Below are 17,423 nucleotides of genomic sequence, written 5' to 3'. Positions count from 1 at the left end.
CTTCCCGTCTGGGCTTGGGTGCTAGTTCCTTTGCCAGCCACGTAACCCGGCTGACAGCAACCTCCGCTCTTTCTTGGTGCAGAAGGAGGAAAGTCCCAGCTGCAGGTAGCCAGAGATAAGGCAAGGTTTACATCTCATCGAGCCAGGAGCAAAGGTGGTGGTGGTGGTGTGAAGGGGATGTTTTTAGACTGAAAAAGAAAAGCTGAGCCCTGCTGCAACTCTGCAGAGAGCAGGCAGCACCCGAGCCTGGGAACCGGGAGTTTGTGGTCCCTGTACAACTGTGCGTGGGCGCTGCTGCTCTGCCCTGCGCCCAGCCGCCCTGCTCAGGGAGCCCTGCCAGGAGCGGGGCCGCGGGGAGGAAGGGGACCTCCCCAGGGCATGAGGCAACAGCCTTCGGCCGCAGCTTTGCGGTGGCCCCAGAGAGCCTCAGCGATGGCAGAGAGGGAAAGCGGGGTGGGAGGCGCAGAAGGGGTTGCAGAGGTGGCTTTGCTGCTCACTCTTCTGCTTTTGTCCCCCCAAGGGGGACATGTCATGAGAGGGCAAAAGAAGCTGCACCCACGAGCACGGAGAGGTGCCCAAGGGGATTTGGCATAGTTTGGGTGACGGGATAGGGCAGGGTGTACATCAGGCACCCCGTAAGCACCGCACAGCCAGCTGGCACAGCCACGGGCTGCCCCTTGGCGCAGCTGGTGGTAGGCAAGGCAAGGGGGGGAAAAACCACCCCATCTGAGTGAGCAAGAAACAGAGCGTGGGCCCTTCGCTCGGGCTCGGCAGCGGCGTGTGCTTGTCCTGCCTTGTTACGTGTTTGCTGTAATAATATTTCCCCTTTAAGGCTGGGCTGAAGTTATTTATACTTGTGGGGTGGTGACAGGAACACAGAGCGGAGCAGGAGCCCTGAACTGCTCTTACCTGATCGGTGGTGGAGGGGCGGACGGAGGAGGAAGGAAGCTCAGAAAAAGAGAGGGAGCGAGAGAAGAGAGTCCAAGAGAGGGGAAGAGAAAGCAAGCAGGGTATCCCGGGGAGGGACGAGGGAGGGAACCAGCTGGGGAAACAGCAAAAGGGGGAACGAGGGAAGGAGGAAGAAGAGGAGTAAGGAGGGAGAGGTCCTCAGGAAAAAGCAAGGGTCAGAGTGGCTCCGGGGAGCCAAGGGGCTGCCAGTGTCCGATGCCAAGTGTCGCCGAGGGGTGCTGAGCAGGTACAGCCAAGCGGAGTGGCTCTTGTGGTCTCCTCCCAGCTCTCAAGATGATGAAGAGGCAGTTCAATCGGATGCGGCAGCAGCTGTCCCATCCTAACATCACCAGCCGGTAAGGACTCCTCCACTACCTGTGCCAGGGGGCTGTGAGGGAGCATGACATGGGTCCTGGAAGGCTTGTGCTGGGGCTGGACTGACGTCCCAGGGCTGGTGGTGAGGGGAAAGGGAGGAAGGACCCTGGGTTTAGAGCATCTTCAGCATAAGCTGAGGGGCTGTGGCTCCCCGGTTCCCCAGCACCCATGGAGCAGCAGGAAGGCTCTTCTGGTGCTGCTCAGCAGGGACATGATCCCCAAGCCTGGCTACCTCTCCCAGGGCCCACAGATGCTGCATCCACCTGGAAACGGACCTTTCCCAAGCTTGGCTTCCCCAGGATGTGAGGGCAAAGGGGAGAGACCTTCCAGCCACACGTCCCTGGCTGTGTGGTGACCGGGAAGGTGTTAGGAGCTGGGACCTGCCCTCCCCACTGAGCCAGGGGTGCCCCACAGGAGCCAGATGCCCTGCAGAGCTCTAGCTGGCCCAGCAGCATGGGTGTCCCAGGATGTCCTTTGAGGAGAGGACCAGGGATCCTCGGAGGACCCATGGAGGATTTACAGCTTCACGCAAATCCCTCTGGCCCCATCCTGCCTCCACTGCTTCCTTTTTTTTCTCTTCAGCTTTCCAAAGCTCTCCCCTTGCAAAACCCAGAACCGACATTACAGGGCTGGAGCCCTCCCTTCCCAGCCCCCTTGGTCCCTCTTTCCTACAGCCACCTCCACAGGTTCCTCAGCGCTGGGAGGCTGAGTGGGACCAGCTGTGTCCCCTGGACCACTGAGGTCCTTCAGCCATCCCAGCAGATTGGCCACAGGGAAGCAGCTCCTACCTCCTGGTGGCCTCTTGCTCTTCTTGCATTCCCCAGAGGGGAGCATGATTCCCTTTCCCATCCCTCCTCCCTCGAGATGTCTTATGTGCATGTTAGATGTGCCTCCCTTTCTTTTAATGCCGGGCAGGCAGGAGGTCTCAAGCAGCTTGTGCGGTCCAAGAGCAAGCTCTTCACCCACTGCAGAGCCTCTCCTCCGCAGCCCGTGATCTCACGTGGTTTTGCTTGCCTTCAGCCAAGCCACCCCCGTTTCCTGTGGCTCCACGGCCTCGTCCCGTGTTGGCGCTGGCGGGCGTTAAAAAGAGAGAAACACGAACTGGGGAACAAGCAGCAGCAGCAGAGGGAAAGCAAACGGGGTTCCCGGGGCGTAGCAATGGCAGCAGGCCGCGAAGCGAGTTTTCCTCTATGGGAGGCATCAGGGAGGTTTGGTGGTGATGGTTTAGAATGGTGGCTGCTGGGGTTTGAATTTGGTTTTGAGCAGAATTTGCTGCAAACCGAAAGTTTTGTTTGCCAGATTCGCCCCTAATACCTGTTGCAAAATGAAGCAGAAAGCTGGTTCATGTAGGCATTTCTGGAGGGGCTGCTGTTGGTCTCAGTCCCCAGCTTAATCACAAAGATATCGTTGCTCTGGCACTGGTGGCCCCACAGCCGGTGGCTACCCTGGCCTGCAAAGACACACGCCGGGCTCCAACAGCACTGCCCTGGATTTGCCTTTAGGGGACAGGTGGGCAGTCAGGGGTAGAAGGTTTCACCAGCAAACATCCCACCCCTGCCATGGGCCCACTAGGCACCCTGTCTCCAAAAAACAGGCCACATCTGGACGTTTTGACTGTGGTGCTCTGAACTGGAAGCCCTGTCTGATGGGGTGTCCACCAGCCAGCAAGGTTGGCTGCCTTGCCCCGCTCCTGCTGTTCTTGTTCCCCTGGGCTCATTCTGCCCATAGCCTTGCGTACGATGGTCCAGGCCATAGCCAGCGTCTCCTGCTCCCGGGAGCACAAAGAGGCAGGTGGGACGCATAAGGACCTGCCTTCCCAAGGAGGCTGGGTGGAGGTCACCCCCATCTGCTGATGGCTCTTTCTCCTTCCTCCACAGAGCCCAAGAAGCAACTGAGCTCCTGCCGGAAGATTTGCTGCAGGTGAGGCAGGGGCCGGGCCATCAAGCATGTGCCTGCTTGTGCCTGGGCGTGGGAGCCTGCCCTGTCCCTGCCTGCCATTTGCCCGGCCAGCATGTCCAAGTTACAGGGCTGGGATCTGCCCGTGTGCTGGAGGGCACCTCCAGGACCACGGCGTTAAGGGAATAGCAGGCTCCTGCTATGGAAAAAGGCTTCCCCGGCTGCTCACAGAGGGATGAATCCTGGCCAGGAGCTGTGCTCCCTTTTCCCTGGACCAGGGATGCTCTGGGCTGCGGCGGGATGCTGGGGGGGCTCACCCATGCCCAGAGCTGGGTGGTGGGGAGATGGCCTCAGGGCACCTATGGTTGGCAAAAGGGCTTCCCCAGTCCCACCTTTCCGCCCCCAGACTGAGCAGAGGATTGAGCCAGCCAAGCGAGCAGCTCACAGTGTGTCCAAGAGGCTCCAAGCCTGCCTGCAGGGGCAATGCGGCTCCGAGATGGACAAGCGAGTGGTGAGTAGAGTCCTCCCTCCGCAGCCCATGCTCACCCTGGCTCTGTCCCCCACTAGCAAAGGGGACACCAGGCCCCAGCTCTGCAGGCTTTGCTGAAGGGTTGCCTAAAGCCCAGCCCAGATCCCATCTCCAGCAGCGGCCACCAGCAGGTACCTGGGTAGAGCAAAGCAGGGCAACCGTCTCAACCATCACTAACTTGAGGCTTCCTGAGATGCAGACAGTGTCTTTGTGTTGAATAACCCTCCAAAGCCCTGTTGTCTGTGTTCTTTCCTGAACCCCTGTGAACCTCTGGCACCCATGGTGCCCTGCCGTGAGGAGCACCACAGCATGGCTGGGCACAGTGGTGCCACCGCTTCCTCCTCCTCGGTTTGAACCTGCCAACCTCTTTCCTGCTGGTGCTCACCAGCCCTTGACAGGGAAGCAAACAGGGGATCCCCCTGCACTTTCCTTAGCCCCCCCATGATTTTCTGGGCTCTTTTCTTCATGGCAGCCGGACAAGTCCCAGCTTGGCTTAATTATTCTCAGTGATTAAACTGCTCCATGCATTTGAAGCCATGGCAGGGCTGGCCTTGGTGAGGACCTCCATCACTGTCACAGTCCACCCCAGGGGACTATTTTAGAGAAGACTGTAGGTTTTCTAACCAACTGTGGAGCCTCAGTGCCTTGTTTAGCTAACTGGATCCTGGCTTTGGCTCTGGACATCCAACGGGCCCTTTCTCATGTCCCAGGGCCAATGGGGCTAGGTGGGCCAGGGGAGGATGTGGGGACACATGCTTCACAGGGAGGGAGCTGCTACACGCCAGCTCACCATCCCTTTCCCAAATCTTTGGCTCTGTGCAGAAGAAGCTGCCCTTGATGGCTCTGTCCACGACAATGGCCGAGAGCTTCAGGGAACTGGACACAGAGTCCAGCCTTGGGTAAGTGCCGGTGGGAGAAAGGGCCAGGGGTGACCCCTGAAAGATGCCAGACCCTGGAAGAGACAATGTCTTGGCTCAGGGGCTCCCACAGCCAAGCTAAGCTGTCAAACCCTGTCCTGAGAGCAAACGTTGGTGTTGCAGTAGGAGAAGGAATAGCCAGTGACTTCAGCCTCCAATTGCAGAGGGAGTCAGGGACTGGCTCAGGGTCCCACATGGGTATGGGTATGGTGGCGGGTGTTGGGTCAGAGGGTGGCATGGCTCCAGCCCGCAGTAATTTCATCTCTGTCCCCCACACAGGAAAGCCCTGGAGATGGGCTGCTGCATACAGAGCTCCCTGGCCAAAATCCTGGCTGAGTTTGAGATCACCCTGGAGCGTGACGTCCTGCAGCCACTCAACAAGCTCAGCGAGGTAGCCCTGACTGCCCTCCCAGCTCCACTCTCCCATCCCACCTCCCCTTCCCATGTGCCCAAGCCTCTGCCGCTCCCTCTGGCCCCTCTCTCCCACAGGAGGAGCTTCCCATTATCCTGAAGCGCAAGAAAACCCTCCAGAAGTTGATCTCTGACTGGAACAACATCAAGAGCCGGTACGGGGCACACTGCAGCTGGGAGGGGCCAGGGCACATGGGGCACAGCCCCCAGCCAGGGTTGGGGAGAGAGGAAGATGACTGCCCTGGGGACCAAATTTCCCAGGGCTGGAGGTGAAGTCAAAGAGGCAACAGCTCTTCGGGAGAGCCCAGACAGACCCTCTCTGTGGGTGCATCCCACTCTGGGCTGAACCGCTAGCTCCGTGGCACAGGAGAGAAGGGCAGTGCCATTGCCGAAGGCAGCAAAGTGCCCTGGTGCTGCTCAGTGCCATTGAGATCGCCCCACTCTGACTTTTTCAGGGTAGCCCATGCCATGCCGGGTTTCTCTGGGAGACCAGGACACCGTGCGTCACTGGTGGCTCATTTCCACACTGCCCTCCCTTTGGCTGGAGGGAGGAGAGGAGGGAACATCTCAGGAACAGGGCTTGGGTGTTTCAGGCAGTCATGCTGAGTGCTCCCCGTCTTGACCCAGTTGCACCCCTTGGTACCGCAGCGTCTTCCTCTGGGGTAGGAAAGTGAGAGGCGCTGGCCTAGGAAAGCCACCGCAGGGCAGTACTGTGACTTGCCGTCCCCCTCGCAGTCCCCATACCCCTTCTGCACACCCATCCCACCCTGTGTCCCTGGCGCTGAGGCTATGGGTGTGCCTCTTCTCTCCCACCCCAAAGGCTGAACCAAGCTGCCAAGAACTCCAGTAACAGCTCTGGTGCTGGCACTGGCCCCAGCGTGTCTTCTGCTGCCAACAAACTGGAGATCTTGAAGGAAGAGGAGGAGGAGGTGAAAAGGAAGCTGGAGCAGTGCAAGGTGAGAACGTCACTTGCTGTCCCCCATGGGGCAGCTCCAGGGCTGGAGACCTGCTCCCCTCTAGTGGCTCCATCCGAAGTGACCCCATGCCAAGACAGATGCAGCCAGCTGGCACGTCCTGTCCTCTGCAAGCAAACTGGTCCCTCGAGGAGCAGAAATAGGGAGATACCCCAATCCCAGGAAAGAAGAAGAGTAAAGGATTTGAAGCACGAGCTGCCGCAGAGAGGAGGCTTCAGGGGCTAGAGCAGGGAGCTTATGCGGTCCCCTGGGGCTGGGAGCCAGCCAAGATGGGATCTGTGCTGGGTGGCAGAGGACTTTCACATCAGCTTTCTCCACTGTTCCTCTGAAAAGCCCGGAGCCTTGTCTGGCAGATCCCACAGGTGCGCTGGAGCTGGAGATGCAGGGACCTCTTGTCCCTGAGCCTCTTGTGCCAGGACCCTGATCATAGGGCAGGTCACTGATGCTACCCAAATGCAAGCAATGGGGGCAAGGAGGAGTCCCCACGCGATCCCAGCCTGCCTCTCCACCTCACCCCAGATAGCCTGTCTGGGTGATTCACAGCCCAGACAGGGGGCTTTGTGAAGACATCCCCTCTTCCTTGGGTGCCAGGGAGGAGGTGGAAGGTTGCTGTTCTGTGTGTCTCCCTTCCCAGGATGAGTACATGGCTGACCTCTACCACTTCTCCACCAAAGAGGACAGTTACGCCAGCTATTTCATCAGAGTAAGTCCTCTCTCGCACTCCTCCTCCACATGTGAACATCTCCTGGGATATGTGTGAGCCCAGCCTTGTCCCCATCCACACCGAGCCCTCTGGCCAGGGCAGGGGACAGCCCCAGGCACCAGCAGATGCCCAAACCTGGCCTTGCTCCATGCACCGTGGGTGCACGTTGCCACTAGCACCAACTACAAACAGAGCAGCTTGTCCCAATGACCCCCCATCTCCAATTTGCCCTCTACCGCTCACTATAGCCACAGTCCCATGAACCCCAGGGGGGTTCCCCTTGCAGCTTCCCCTTTGCCCTGTCTCCATGTGGGTGCAATGTCCTGGGGATGGGGTCTCTTCAAGAGGGGCCGGTGCTAAACTGAATGCTGTTTGCATGTTCCCCGTCTGGCAGCTGCTGGAAATCCAAGCCCAGTACCACCGGCAGTCCCTGGGATCACTGGAATCTGCTCTAGCGGAGCTGAAGGAAAGCCACAGCCAGACAGGTACCCACTGGCTCTCTACACAGCCCAGGGAGAGAGCCACAGCTGAGCCCAGGGGATGCGAGTGGCTGGTGAGGCTGGGAAAGGCGGGTTTTCCCTCCCTGTGCCTGCTGCTGCCTCCCACATCGGGCTTGTGGGATGGGGACTGCAGCCTGAGGTGGGCTGGGGATGCTGCCTGCCATGCCCCTGCTTCCACCCAGCCAGCCCCGGCTCGGAGCGAGATGTTGGCATGGCTAGATGTTGGATGGCCCCAGTGGCCGCCATCCCTCCCGACATTCACCTCCCTGTCCCAGAGCCCTCCTTCACTGCAGACACCCCAGTGGCGGGGTACTATGGCGTGCCCCTAGAGATGCACCTCAAGAGCTTGGGCCGGGAGATTGCGCTGCCCATCGAAGCCTGTGTCATGATGCTGCTGGCCTCTGGCATGAGGGAGGAGGTAGGCAGCACCTCTGATCCCCCTGCCACCCTCCCCCCCCAGAATGCAGCCCCCCCACATCCCTTCCCTCTTCGCCCCATCCCCAGGGACTCTTCCGGCTGGCGGCGGGCGCCTCGGTGCTGAGGAAGCTGAAAAGCAGCTTGGCCAGTGGCTCCAACGCCCTGGAGGAGTTTTACTCGGACCCCCACGCTGTGGCTGGTGGGTACCAGTGAGGTGGGATGGGGTGACACAATCAGGCAGTCTCTGCTGTCCCCCAACCTCCATCACCCCCGCTGCTCCCCCTCCCCTCCCAGGTGCGCTGAAATCCTACTTGCGGGAGCTGCCCCAGCCTTTGATGACCTTCGAGCTCTACAACGAATGGGTCAAAGTGGCCAGGTGGGTCCAGGCGTTGAGGCGGAAAAGCCTGGTGGGGTTCAAAAAGCACCCCTGCCACCCTCCCTCTGTCCCTCCCAGCACTCAGAGCAGGGCTGCTCAGCCTCATTTGCCACATGGGGAAATAAGAACGCGGCACCTGGTCTGTCCCATGCCCGTCAGAAATCCAGATGGCCTAAAATCTCAGAGAATAGCAATAAAAAACACGGCAGGGCGAGGGGGAAGGCTGCAGCCTTTTTGATTGCAAGAAGAGCTTAGCCTATGAAGACCCCCTTGCCCTCAATGGCGTGATCCCCATCTCTTGCTTTTGGGATGAGAGGGTTGGCGGAGGAGGCACCTGGGGGAAGGGGGAGAGCACCTTTCTAAAGGGATCTGCTCAGTGCCATTTACCCCCATAGTCATGGTGAAATAGGGTCGTTGCTTGTGGCAGGGCAGTGCTCACCCCCAGGACCACCTACAAGCTATATTCTTATCATATTAAATCCCTTTGAGCCTTTGGGGTGCAATTTTGTCGATGCCTGGCTCAGCTGCTAGGTAAAGGCAGCAGCAGGGCATCTCTATCCCCGCATGGGGCGGACGACACTGGCCTTCCTCCCTTGCAAGCCTTGTCCCTCTCTGCCATAGGGAGTGTGCTGAGCTCTCTGCTCCTCCCTCTTCTCTCTTGCAGCTTAAAGGACGCTGATGGCCGCGTACAGAGCCTGCAAGACACCTGCAGCCACCTGCCCCGGGAGAGCTACAACAATCTGAGGTGTTTTGCAGGGACGGGGCTTCTTCCAAGCAATCACCGGGGGCAGCTCTACCCTCCCCAAATCCATACTTACTGCCCCCTCGCCCTCCTTTTACCCCACAGGTATCTGATCAAGTTTTTAGCTAAGCTGGCTGAGCACCAGGAGTTGAATAAAATGACCCCCAGCAACATCGCCATTGTGCTGGGCCCCAACCTGCTCTGGAGGCAGCAGAGCACAGGGTAAGGCCTGGCGCGGAGGGGTGGGAAGCAGCTCAGGGTGCCCTGAGCACTAACATCATGGGAAAGGCTGATCCTGCAGCCTTCAGGCTGGTCTAAAGTACCTGCATGTCTTCCATGCTCAAGTCCCGTCCCTTGCCCATGCAACCCCTGAGTGGCACGTCCCCTTGCCAAGCACGTGTCTGCTTAGCCCAGAGCACTTGTGACATGGATGGCCTCCCACACTGCTGGCCTCCCACACCAAACTAGGGTTTCCAGGACAGGGAACAAGGCCCACCTCCCACCCCCGTCAGCTGGGCTATCTCCCCTTTGGGCTCTGCCCCTGCAGGAATGAACACCAGAAGGGTTAATGCCCCCAAAACCTTTTCTGATGTCTCCCCACACCTGTCTCTCAGAGACCCTGTGCAACTGGACTTGGCCTCGGTCTCCTCCATCCAGGTGGTGGGCGTGGTGGAAGCCCTCATCCAGAACGCGGACACCCTCTTCCCTGGAGGTAGGGCCAGGGCCTCATTCGGGGGGCTGCAGCAGAGAGCGAAGGGAGGAGGAAGGGAAAGGGACATTTCTTCAGCCCCAGGAAGAGGGAAGCGGGAGGCTGCTCCGATTCCCCGCCGTGGGGTCACCGGAGGAGCTCGGCACGGGAAGTTCTTCCTTGTGGGGTCTCCTCCTTGCTCTCCACACAGAGGTAGATTTCAACGTCTCGGGCATGTTCACTCCGCCTGCAAACAGCGGACTTGGCGAGGCCACCCCAGTGGAAGAGCCGTCCCCCGAACCCCCTCTGGCCAGCACCCCCACTCTCCTGGATGGAGAGATGTAAGTCCGGCAGGAGCTGAGGGCTCTGGCTGTCCCAGCACTCCCCATGTCCTCCCCTTGTCCCACCCCACGCCATGGGCTGTATCTTTGCCAGATGGGTGCAAGGTGCCTTGCAGCCAGGACCGCCATGCCCAACCAAAGCCTGACTTGCCCTATTCTCTGTGCAGCACCTCGAAGGACCCCGAGGCCAGGTCCCAGCCAGCATCCCCAGCAGTGACCAGACCGTCTCCCAAAGCCACGGGGCCACCAGCTCCGCAGACAACTGACGACACCGCCCGCAAAGGTTAGGGTGCCCCAGATGGCACAGTGCTTGGGAGATGACACCCCCCAATGCCACTTCCTCTGGTTTGCCTTCATCCCACTGTTCCCCACGAGAAAGGGTGCTGGGGACATCCCTGCCACCAAATGAGAAGAAGGGCCTCTGGCTGGGGCAGCATGGCCAAGATCTGGCCCGTCATTGTGTGCTCCATCCCCAGCCGAGGTGGGACTGCAGGGGCGGATGTGGCCAATCCTCCAGTGTGGGGGTGAATACTCCCCGTAAAGATGTGTCAAGGCTCACAGCCCCTTGTGAAGGGAAGAGCGTGGGAAAAGCCCCCAAAAGCTGTTGTGTGCTTGTGTCTCTAGCATGGGAGCCAGGCGAGGGGCAGCTTGTCTGTCAATCTGCCTGCAGCCCCCTGCCAGACCCGTGACTGGCACTGCAGCCCTCTCTGCCCCAGGTACAGACCCCAGCAGAGGGGACCCCAGCCCACCGCAGCTTTCTTTCCAGGCAAGCGCCCAGCTCCGACCCGACCCACGATGCCGCCACCACCCATGGCCCAGCCCCGGAGCACGGCTCCCACCTCAGCAGCTCCTGAGCACGCAGCCAGCCCCAAAGCCCGGCCACGACGGACAGCCGGGGTGCCCAGCCGAGCCCCCACCGTCCCACCGCCACTCCCCCCGCAGCCAGCACGCCGCCACAGCCGAGACGCTCCGCCATCCCCGGGGCCTCCCGCCAGCGAGGCCAACATGGCGGCTGCCATGGACAGTGCCCTGGGAGCCACGGACGAGGGGCAGCCACTGCCTGCGGGAGGACGGAGCCCCCATGCCACATCGCTGCCAGCAGGACAGCCCACGGAGAACTGAGCAGGGTGAGGGGCACCGAGGCACTGCAGGGCTGGGGAGATGGAGTCCTGTGCCCCTCTGGGACCCAGCAGGCACCATGGAAACACCGGGGTGGCCTGAGGGAAAGCACGTCCCTCCAGCTCCTCCATCTTGCTCCCTTGGCTGGTGCCAGCCAGGACCCTCCACCCACCTCCCCTTACTCTCCCGTCTCCACAAAGCCTTCCTCCCCACACTGCCATGTCCCTGCCAGGGAGCCGGGCTGCACTTCAGGCCCTGCCACCCCTAAGGGACCCAGCTCCTGGCCCAGGATCCCCCGCTCCCAGGTGAGCCACCCCTCGGGTCCCCGGAGGGCAGGAGGGGTGAGGTGGGGAGGCTGCCAGGCGCTGCCTGCAGGATTTGGGCCAGCATGGGCAGGGTGGGCCCATGGGGCCATTTGCAGGCACACAGCTGTGATCCCAGCCCCTTCTGCCACATTTTGCCTTCACATCTGTTGCCCCAGGAACACACAGACAGAGAAATATAAATATATATTTTTTTTCCAACTAAATTATTTAAAGAGCCGGTGTCACAGTCGCAGGCAGGTGTGAGCAGGGCGTGCTGGGCTGCCTGAGGTGCTGGAGGCCGCCCGCCCCACGGGCTGCAGCCGGGAGGAGGGAAGGGGAGTTCCGCGGGGACGGCAACGCGGAGAGGCGAGGCGAGGCGAGGCGAGGCGAGGCTCGGCACGGCACAGCTCGGCCCGAGGGCGGGAGGACAGCCGGCTGCCCCGACCGGCGGAGACACGGGGCCCAGGATAATGGCGGCTCCGCTGCCCATCGCCCCGCCGCGCAGCAGAGGACGCCCTGCCACTGCACGTTCACCCGGGGAAGGCGGTGGCTAAAGAGCGTGCCTTTAGCCAATCGTCAAGCGCGTTCAGGCTCTGTCCCGCCTCCTCACCGCCTCCCTCAGCAACCATCAGGGCGGTGCGGCTGTCACTTTGGGAGCCGGCCTCCCCGCCGCTCGGCCCCGCCCCTTCCCCTCGAGGGCGACAGGGCAGCGCGGCTGCCGCTCGCCACGCTCCCCGCCTCCCATTGGTGGCGGCGGGCGGGTGTGGGGCGGTGATTGGCGGGGCGGCGGGGCATGAGGTGGCTGCCGGCGGGCGGCGGGGCTGCAGCAGCGGCAGCGGCGGCGGCGGCATGGCGAGCTGCCGGCGGCTGAGCGGCGCGGGGCTGCGGGAGGTGCTGGGCCCGGCGCAGGGGCTGCTCTTCGACTGCGACGGCGTGCTGTGGGCGGGCGAGCGCGCCGTCCCCGGTGCCCCCGAGCTGCTGGAGCGGCTGCGGCGCAGCGGCAAGGCCGCCCTCTTCGTCAGCAACAACAGCCGCCGCTCCGTGGCCGAGCTGGAGCGGCGCTTCGCCCGCCTCGGCTTCCGCGGCGTCTGCGCCGAGCACGTCTTCAGCTCCGCGCTCTGCTCCGCGCTCTTCCTCCGCCAGCGCCTCCTCGGCGGCGGTGGGAACGGGAACGGGGGCGGGGGCGGCCGCGTCTTCGTGCTGGGCGGCGAGGGGCTGCGCGGCGAGGTGCGCGACGCCGGCCTGCGCCTGGCGGGCGAGGGCGAGCCGGCGCCCGGCGCCGCCGAGCCGGTGCGGGCCGTCCTGGTGGGCTACGACGACCAGTTCACCTTCGCCAAGTTGGCGCAGGCTTGCGGCTACCTGCGCGATCCGCAGTGCCTCCTGGTGGCCACCGACCCCGACCCCTGGCACCCGCTCAGCAACGGCCAGCGCACCCCCGGTGAGCCTCCGCCCCCTCCCCTGCTGCCCCCGGGGGGTGCGGGGGGCCGAGGCTGGCGGGGTTGCTGGTGGCGAGCTTGGCCTTGGTTGGGGTTCGCTGTCCCAAGCCTGTCCGAGGTGTTTCCTGGAGCATCAGGGTGGGCAGGGCTGCCCTTGCACATCTCTGCCAGCTCCTGAAGCCATGTCGCCAGCACCCAGCTTGCTCATCCTCTGGCAGGACCCAGGGCGCTGAGCTGCCCGCAGCCAGCACCCCATTAGCCCACAGCTACTTCATTTTCTCCTTTCCCCTCCTCCAGGGACTGGCAGCCTCACAGCCGCGGTGGAAACTGCTTCAGGCCGGAAGGCGCTGGTGGTGGGGAAGCCGAATACCTACATGTTTGATTGCATCGTGGAGCGTTTCGGCGTTGACCCGTCCCGCACCCTCATGGTGGGAGACCGTCTGGAGACAGATATCCTCTTCGGCAAGAACTGCGGCCTCTCCACCATCCTCACCCTGACGGGTGTCTCCCGCCTGGAAGAGGCGCAGGCCTACATGGCCAGTGACAGCGCCACTGCCAAGGATCTGGTGCCCAATTACTATGTGGACAGCATTGCAGACTTGATACCGGGCCTGGATGAGTAGCAGTCTGTACATGTGAGGGCAGAGGGGTCAGGTTCCCCATCCTAGATCTCCATCTGTTCCCATTTCTCTCACTGCCCTATTCCCTCAGTTCCTGGTTTCTTCACATTCCAACGCCCTTCTTTGGGGGTAAAATGTGGGGGGTTGGCAGGAGGGGGCAGGGTTCAAGTTGTCTCCTTTCTGCTGAGAGCTATCCATGATGAACAGAGTCCTTCTCTCCCTCATATGCCAGCTGCCAGCGTCTCTGGGAGAGAGCTGGAGGCCTTGAGGCTGACAGGGGGGTCAAATCAACGTGTCTGTGTGGCCTCTCCCCCTGCAGGGGTCAGGGACTGGCTGTCTTATTATTTTTCTCTTAGATAACCAGTGGTGGCCTTTTACTGCTGTCCCTTCACTCGTAACCCTCGACTTTGAGCTGCATCCCTGTGCAGTCCTTGTGGTAACCCCCTCCTTGCCAGAGGACTGGCTGGCGTTGTCACTCACCCGGTCTCCATCAGAGCCAGGGTGTGTGAAAGGAGCATGCTGGAGCTGTGGTGTGATGAGTGAGGGTGTCGCTGCCTCCCATGAGTGAGAGGGAGAATCGCCTCATCTCTTCTCCCCCGTTCCTTAGAGATGTTTCCCCCACCACCCCCTGTCCCGACTCAGTTAATAACTGTGCCAGTGCCCATCTGAAGGACTACAGAAAAGGAGACTGGTTTGAGGGTGGTTTTTTGGTGCCAAACAGACAAGCTGTGACTGCGCACAGTGGGTCTGCAGTTGTACCTTGTTTTCAAGCACCCTTTCCGAAGGGTCTTGCGAAGGAGAGAGGGCTCGTAGACCACAACAGCACAGCAGTAGTGAACTGTACAACTCTTCCCCGGTTCCCCCTCCGAAGTGGATTTTGCCATAGTATGGTGAGAGAAAAGGGCTGATGGGGGTCTGCGCTCCAGCTGCTGGTGTGCGGGTGAGGTGGTGGTGGTATTGTCACTGCTGTGAATGTGTCGCAGCCCTCAGAATCATTCCTTGCTGCTTTGTCTTTCTATGTTTTTTTAATTTCTTTATCTTATTTATCAAACTTATTTAATGTTCAGATACTGTATTATTTGTATAAACTATGCTGACTGGTTGCACCAAGGGGACAGGGGGCAGTGCCTTTGGGCCTCCCTTACTGTCCATGTCCCATGTTGATGTTACACTCACCGTGTCTCTGTATATAATAAAGTGTGAGCGTAGGCTGGAAATGGCCTCCTTTTTTTGCCTGTGGTCCCATCAAGATGAGAGCAGCTTGGGTATCTTTGAGACCTCAAGATGATGACACGGCAAGACCTTTCCTTACTCAAGGCGGTGCTGCTGGGTAGACGAGAGGGGTGGACAATGTCTTGTGGACAGTGCGTGCTGCTGTTTGCTGCTGTTTCGTACTGGGGTCTCAGAACTGGAGGGTGGAGGTGGCCAGTGGGGCTGTGGCGTAGGGCACAGGGTCCAGACAGGTGAATTGGAGCAGCGAGGGGATCTTTGCCAGCTGCCTTTGCATTTCACAGCATGGGTGATTCCTTGCTGGGGAACGGTGACTTCTTATGCTGCACCTGAGGTCTGCCTGCTGCTAGTCAGGTGAACTCCAATGATCTGTGTGGCCCCGCGCAATGGTGTCCAGGTCCGCTAGGGCAGGGGTGAGGTGCCACCTCTGTCATCCATGTGTAGCTTGCAGAGGGCTAAGAAGTGCCCAGGTAAGGTTTTACTGTGACCCTTCTCGACTACGCTAAGCTTTGAGTGAAAGGGAGGCAGGTGTCACCATACCCCTGGAGGTGACCTTCACCAGACTGTAGCTTGCCATGCCCTGTGTCCTCTCCCTGAGTTTTACTGTGGTCACAGGCAGGAGGGAGAAAACAGATGGGGTGAGAAGAGTGTTTGAAATTGCTTGAATGTACTTTCCCTTCCTCATACAAGAGCCAAATCCTTCCCTTTGTCTGTCAGACCCCTTTAACAGCTGTTGATGGTAACCAAGCATCACATCTCCTGCTTGAGAGATCAGCTGTTCAGCTGAATAACCAGCCTCAGCGTAAGTTAGTGCTGTGTCAGCTCATGTGGCAGAACTAGATGCAACTTACTGGCCCTAGGATGATCCTAAGTGCTGTGCCTCATTTTTTCACCCCCCTCCAAAATAACTTAGGAAACAGCCCTCCAAAATAAAAGAACATCCAAAGAGCTCTCCAAAGACTGCCTGTCACATTAATTGGTCCCCTTTGTACATGTCTGTCTCTCCCTTTTGTCTGTCCCATCTCTAATTAGACAACCAGAGGACTGGTACTCCCTTAATGAGCACCCAACCAACACTTGCATCATCAAGCAGCGCAAGATCGAGACCTAATGTGTCTGCTAACTCCGGCTGCCTAATTAGAGATACCCAGCCCATGATTTATTTTTCAGAGCTCTCCTTTCTTGTACCAGGCTGAAACTCAGAGCACTGCTGTTATGACTTGAGGCTACAGCTGGGAATGCTCAGCACTGCTGCAAATTGCATAGGCTGAGTTGGTTACATGTGCCTGTACAGAGGAGATGGCACAAGGCAAGAGCATCCCCAGCAGTCACCCCCTTTTTTTTCTAGGGTGCTTTCAGGGTGAGTTCTTCTCGAGCTCTCTGCCTCATTCGCTCTGTCCTTTCCAGCTCTCCCAGCCAGCAGACGGGAGCTTGGAGGCTGTGGTCTCCCAGGCTGGCACACCAGGGAACAGAAGGGAATCTAGTAGCTAATCGGATCGTAACAGCCTGTATTTGGGCCCTCTCCAAAGAGGCTTTGGAGTTCATCCTTTGTATCCTGAATGGTGAGCCTGCAGAGCAGGTTTTCTTTTTCACATGGCTGCTGCTGAAAACTGCTCAGCAGAGGGGATGGCTGGCCCCGATTCCTTCTGGCCATGTAACTACTTTTGATCGGATGCATCACTCCCTGAGGGCTTTGCTATGAAGCAGAGGTGGACTTGGAGCAGAAGGGGAATAGGCTCTACCTGGCCTTCCCTTGGTTCTTCAGGTAGCTGAAGGCACCAGGCAGGGGTGACCTGCGTCCTGTAAATGCTTGCTCTCCCCAGTGATGAAAGCAGAGGCATAAGTGCTGCCTTCAGCCACACGGCTTCTCTTGCTTTCAATGGGAGTGAGAGCAGCACTATAGGAGCCCATCAGATCTGCTAGGCTTTGGTTTTGTGTGGCTTCCCTCTGCTACTATTGCTCCTGCACATAATGAAGCTGATTGTGAGCAAATCTTATTAGAAAAACTAGACTGGAAGGGTCTCCGAGGGAGGGTGAGTTCTCCATCCAAGCTCTTCAGACATCTGTTCAACGGCTGGCACCAAGGGGTCTGTGATTGTGATACTCATGGGGATCAAGGCCTTGGCCTGGGGTGGGTCTGGTGGGGCTGCAGAGCACGTCTGCTGTTGAAACTGAAAAAAGTGATGGCTCCTGACTAGGTAGGCTGATTTCTTCTTGTCTAAAGCAGTTTTTCTTCTTGGGTTGGGTGTTCAAGGAAGCAATGCAGTTGCCAGGGAGCACAGGGCTGTGGAGAGTGAGGCTGTGGCAGCGCATGGGAGGGTGGAGCGGATGGGAAGCCCGGCTTGGTGTAGCGTAGGGAAGGGTATTTATTTTCTCACATTTAGAAAACTGCACCTTCCTTTCCTGCTGTGCAATAGAGACAACACCCAGGCGAAGCGTGTGGCAGTCATTCCGTTACCCCAGGAACCTCGTATCCTTCATCCATAAGTGTGGTTACTGTGGCAACCGCTGGCTGGATGATGTAAGCAGCAACCTGCCGAGCATCACCTGTGCTGGGCAAGGCCCAGGAGAGGCTAGGGATGCCTCTGTTCCCCTGGCTCGGGGAGAGGCAGCTTCATCTCGCCTCCCGGACTCCAGCCATCCTTGGGCACAGACCAGGGGAGGAGGCAGAGAGCTGTGAGAAGTCTCTCTGGGCTCTTGGGAGCATGGAGCAATGTGGAAGGGGGTTGGATATATGAGTAGGTGATTCTTCTTCTGTAGGAAACAATCCCCTGAGCCAGAGTGGACCGAGCAATACTGCTCCTGTTTGTGTGCAGTGTTCATGATTTGATGGGAGGTAACCTGGAAACAGTCTGTGTGTGCTCCTCCATGGCTGGCTGCTGCTTTCCGCTACTGC

The 17,423-nt window shown here is 59.5% G+C and overlaps 2 protein-coding genes across 2 annotated transcripts; both read left to right on the top strand.

The window, feature by feature from the left end:
* The first annotated feature begins 958 nt into the window (after positions 1-958).
* SH3BP1 (SH3 domain binding protein 1) lies at positions 959-11,427 on the top strand. The gene is made up of 18 exons (XM_068401496.1): positions 959-1,304; positions 3,201-3,243; positions 3,626-3,730; positions 4,571-4,647; positions 4,945-5,056; positions 5,155-5,231; positions 5,897-6,032; positions 6,685-6,753; positions 7,148-7,238; positions 7,529-7,671; positions 7,758-7,869; positions 7,965-8,046; positions 8,711-8,791; positions 8,894-9,010; positions 9,403-9,500; positions 9,688-9,817; positions 9,985-10,100; positions 10,584-11,427. Exons 1-18 carry the CDS (start codon positions 1,243-1,245, stop codon positions 10,937-10,939), a joined length of 2,007 nt encoding a protein of 668 aa, XP_068257597.1. The 5' UTR covers positions 959-1,242; the 3' UTR covers positions 10,940-11,427.
* A 663-nt stretch (positions 11,428-12,090) lies between these two features.
* On the top strand, positions 12,091-14,514 carry PDXP (pyridoxal phosphatase). The gene is made up of 2 exons (XM_068401622.1): positions 12,091-12,679; positions 12,975-14,514. Exons 1-2 carry the CDS (start codon positions 12,091-12,093, stop codon positions 13,298-13,300), a joined length of 915 nt encoding a protein of 304 aa, XP_068257723.1. The 3' UTR covers positions 13,301-14,514.
* The last annotated feature ends 2,909 nt before the right edge of the window (positions 14,515-17,423 follow it).

The sequence above is a fragment of the Nyctibius grandis genome, chromosome 5 (genome assembly GCF_013368605.1).
Source record: "Nyctibius grandis isolate bNycGra1 chromosome 5, bNycGra1.pri, whole genome shotgun sequence".
Lineage (NCBI taxonomy): Eukaryota > Metazoa > Chordata > Aves > Nyctibiiformes > Nyctibiidae > Nyctibius > Nyctibius grandis.
This window is presented reverse-complemented; position numbering and strand designations above follow the sequence as displayed.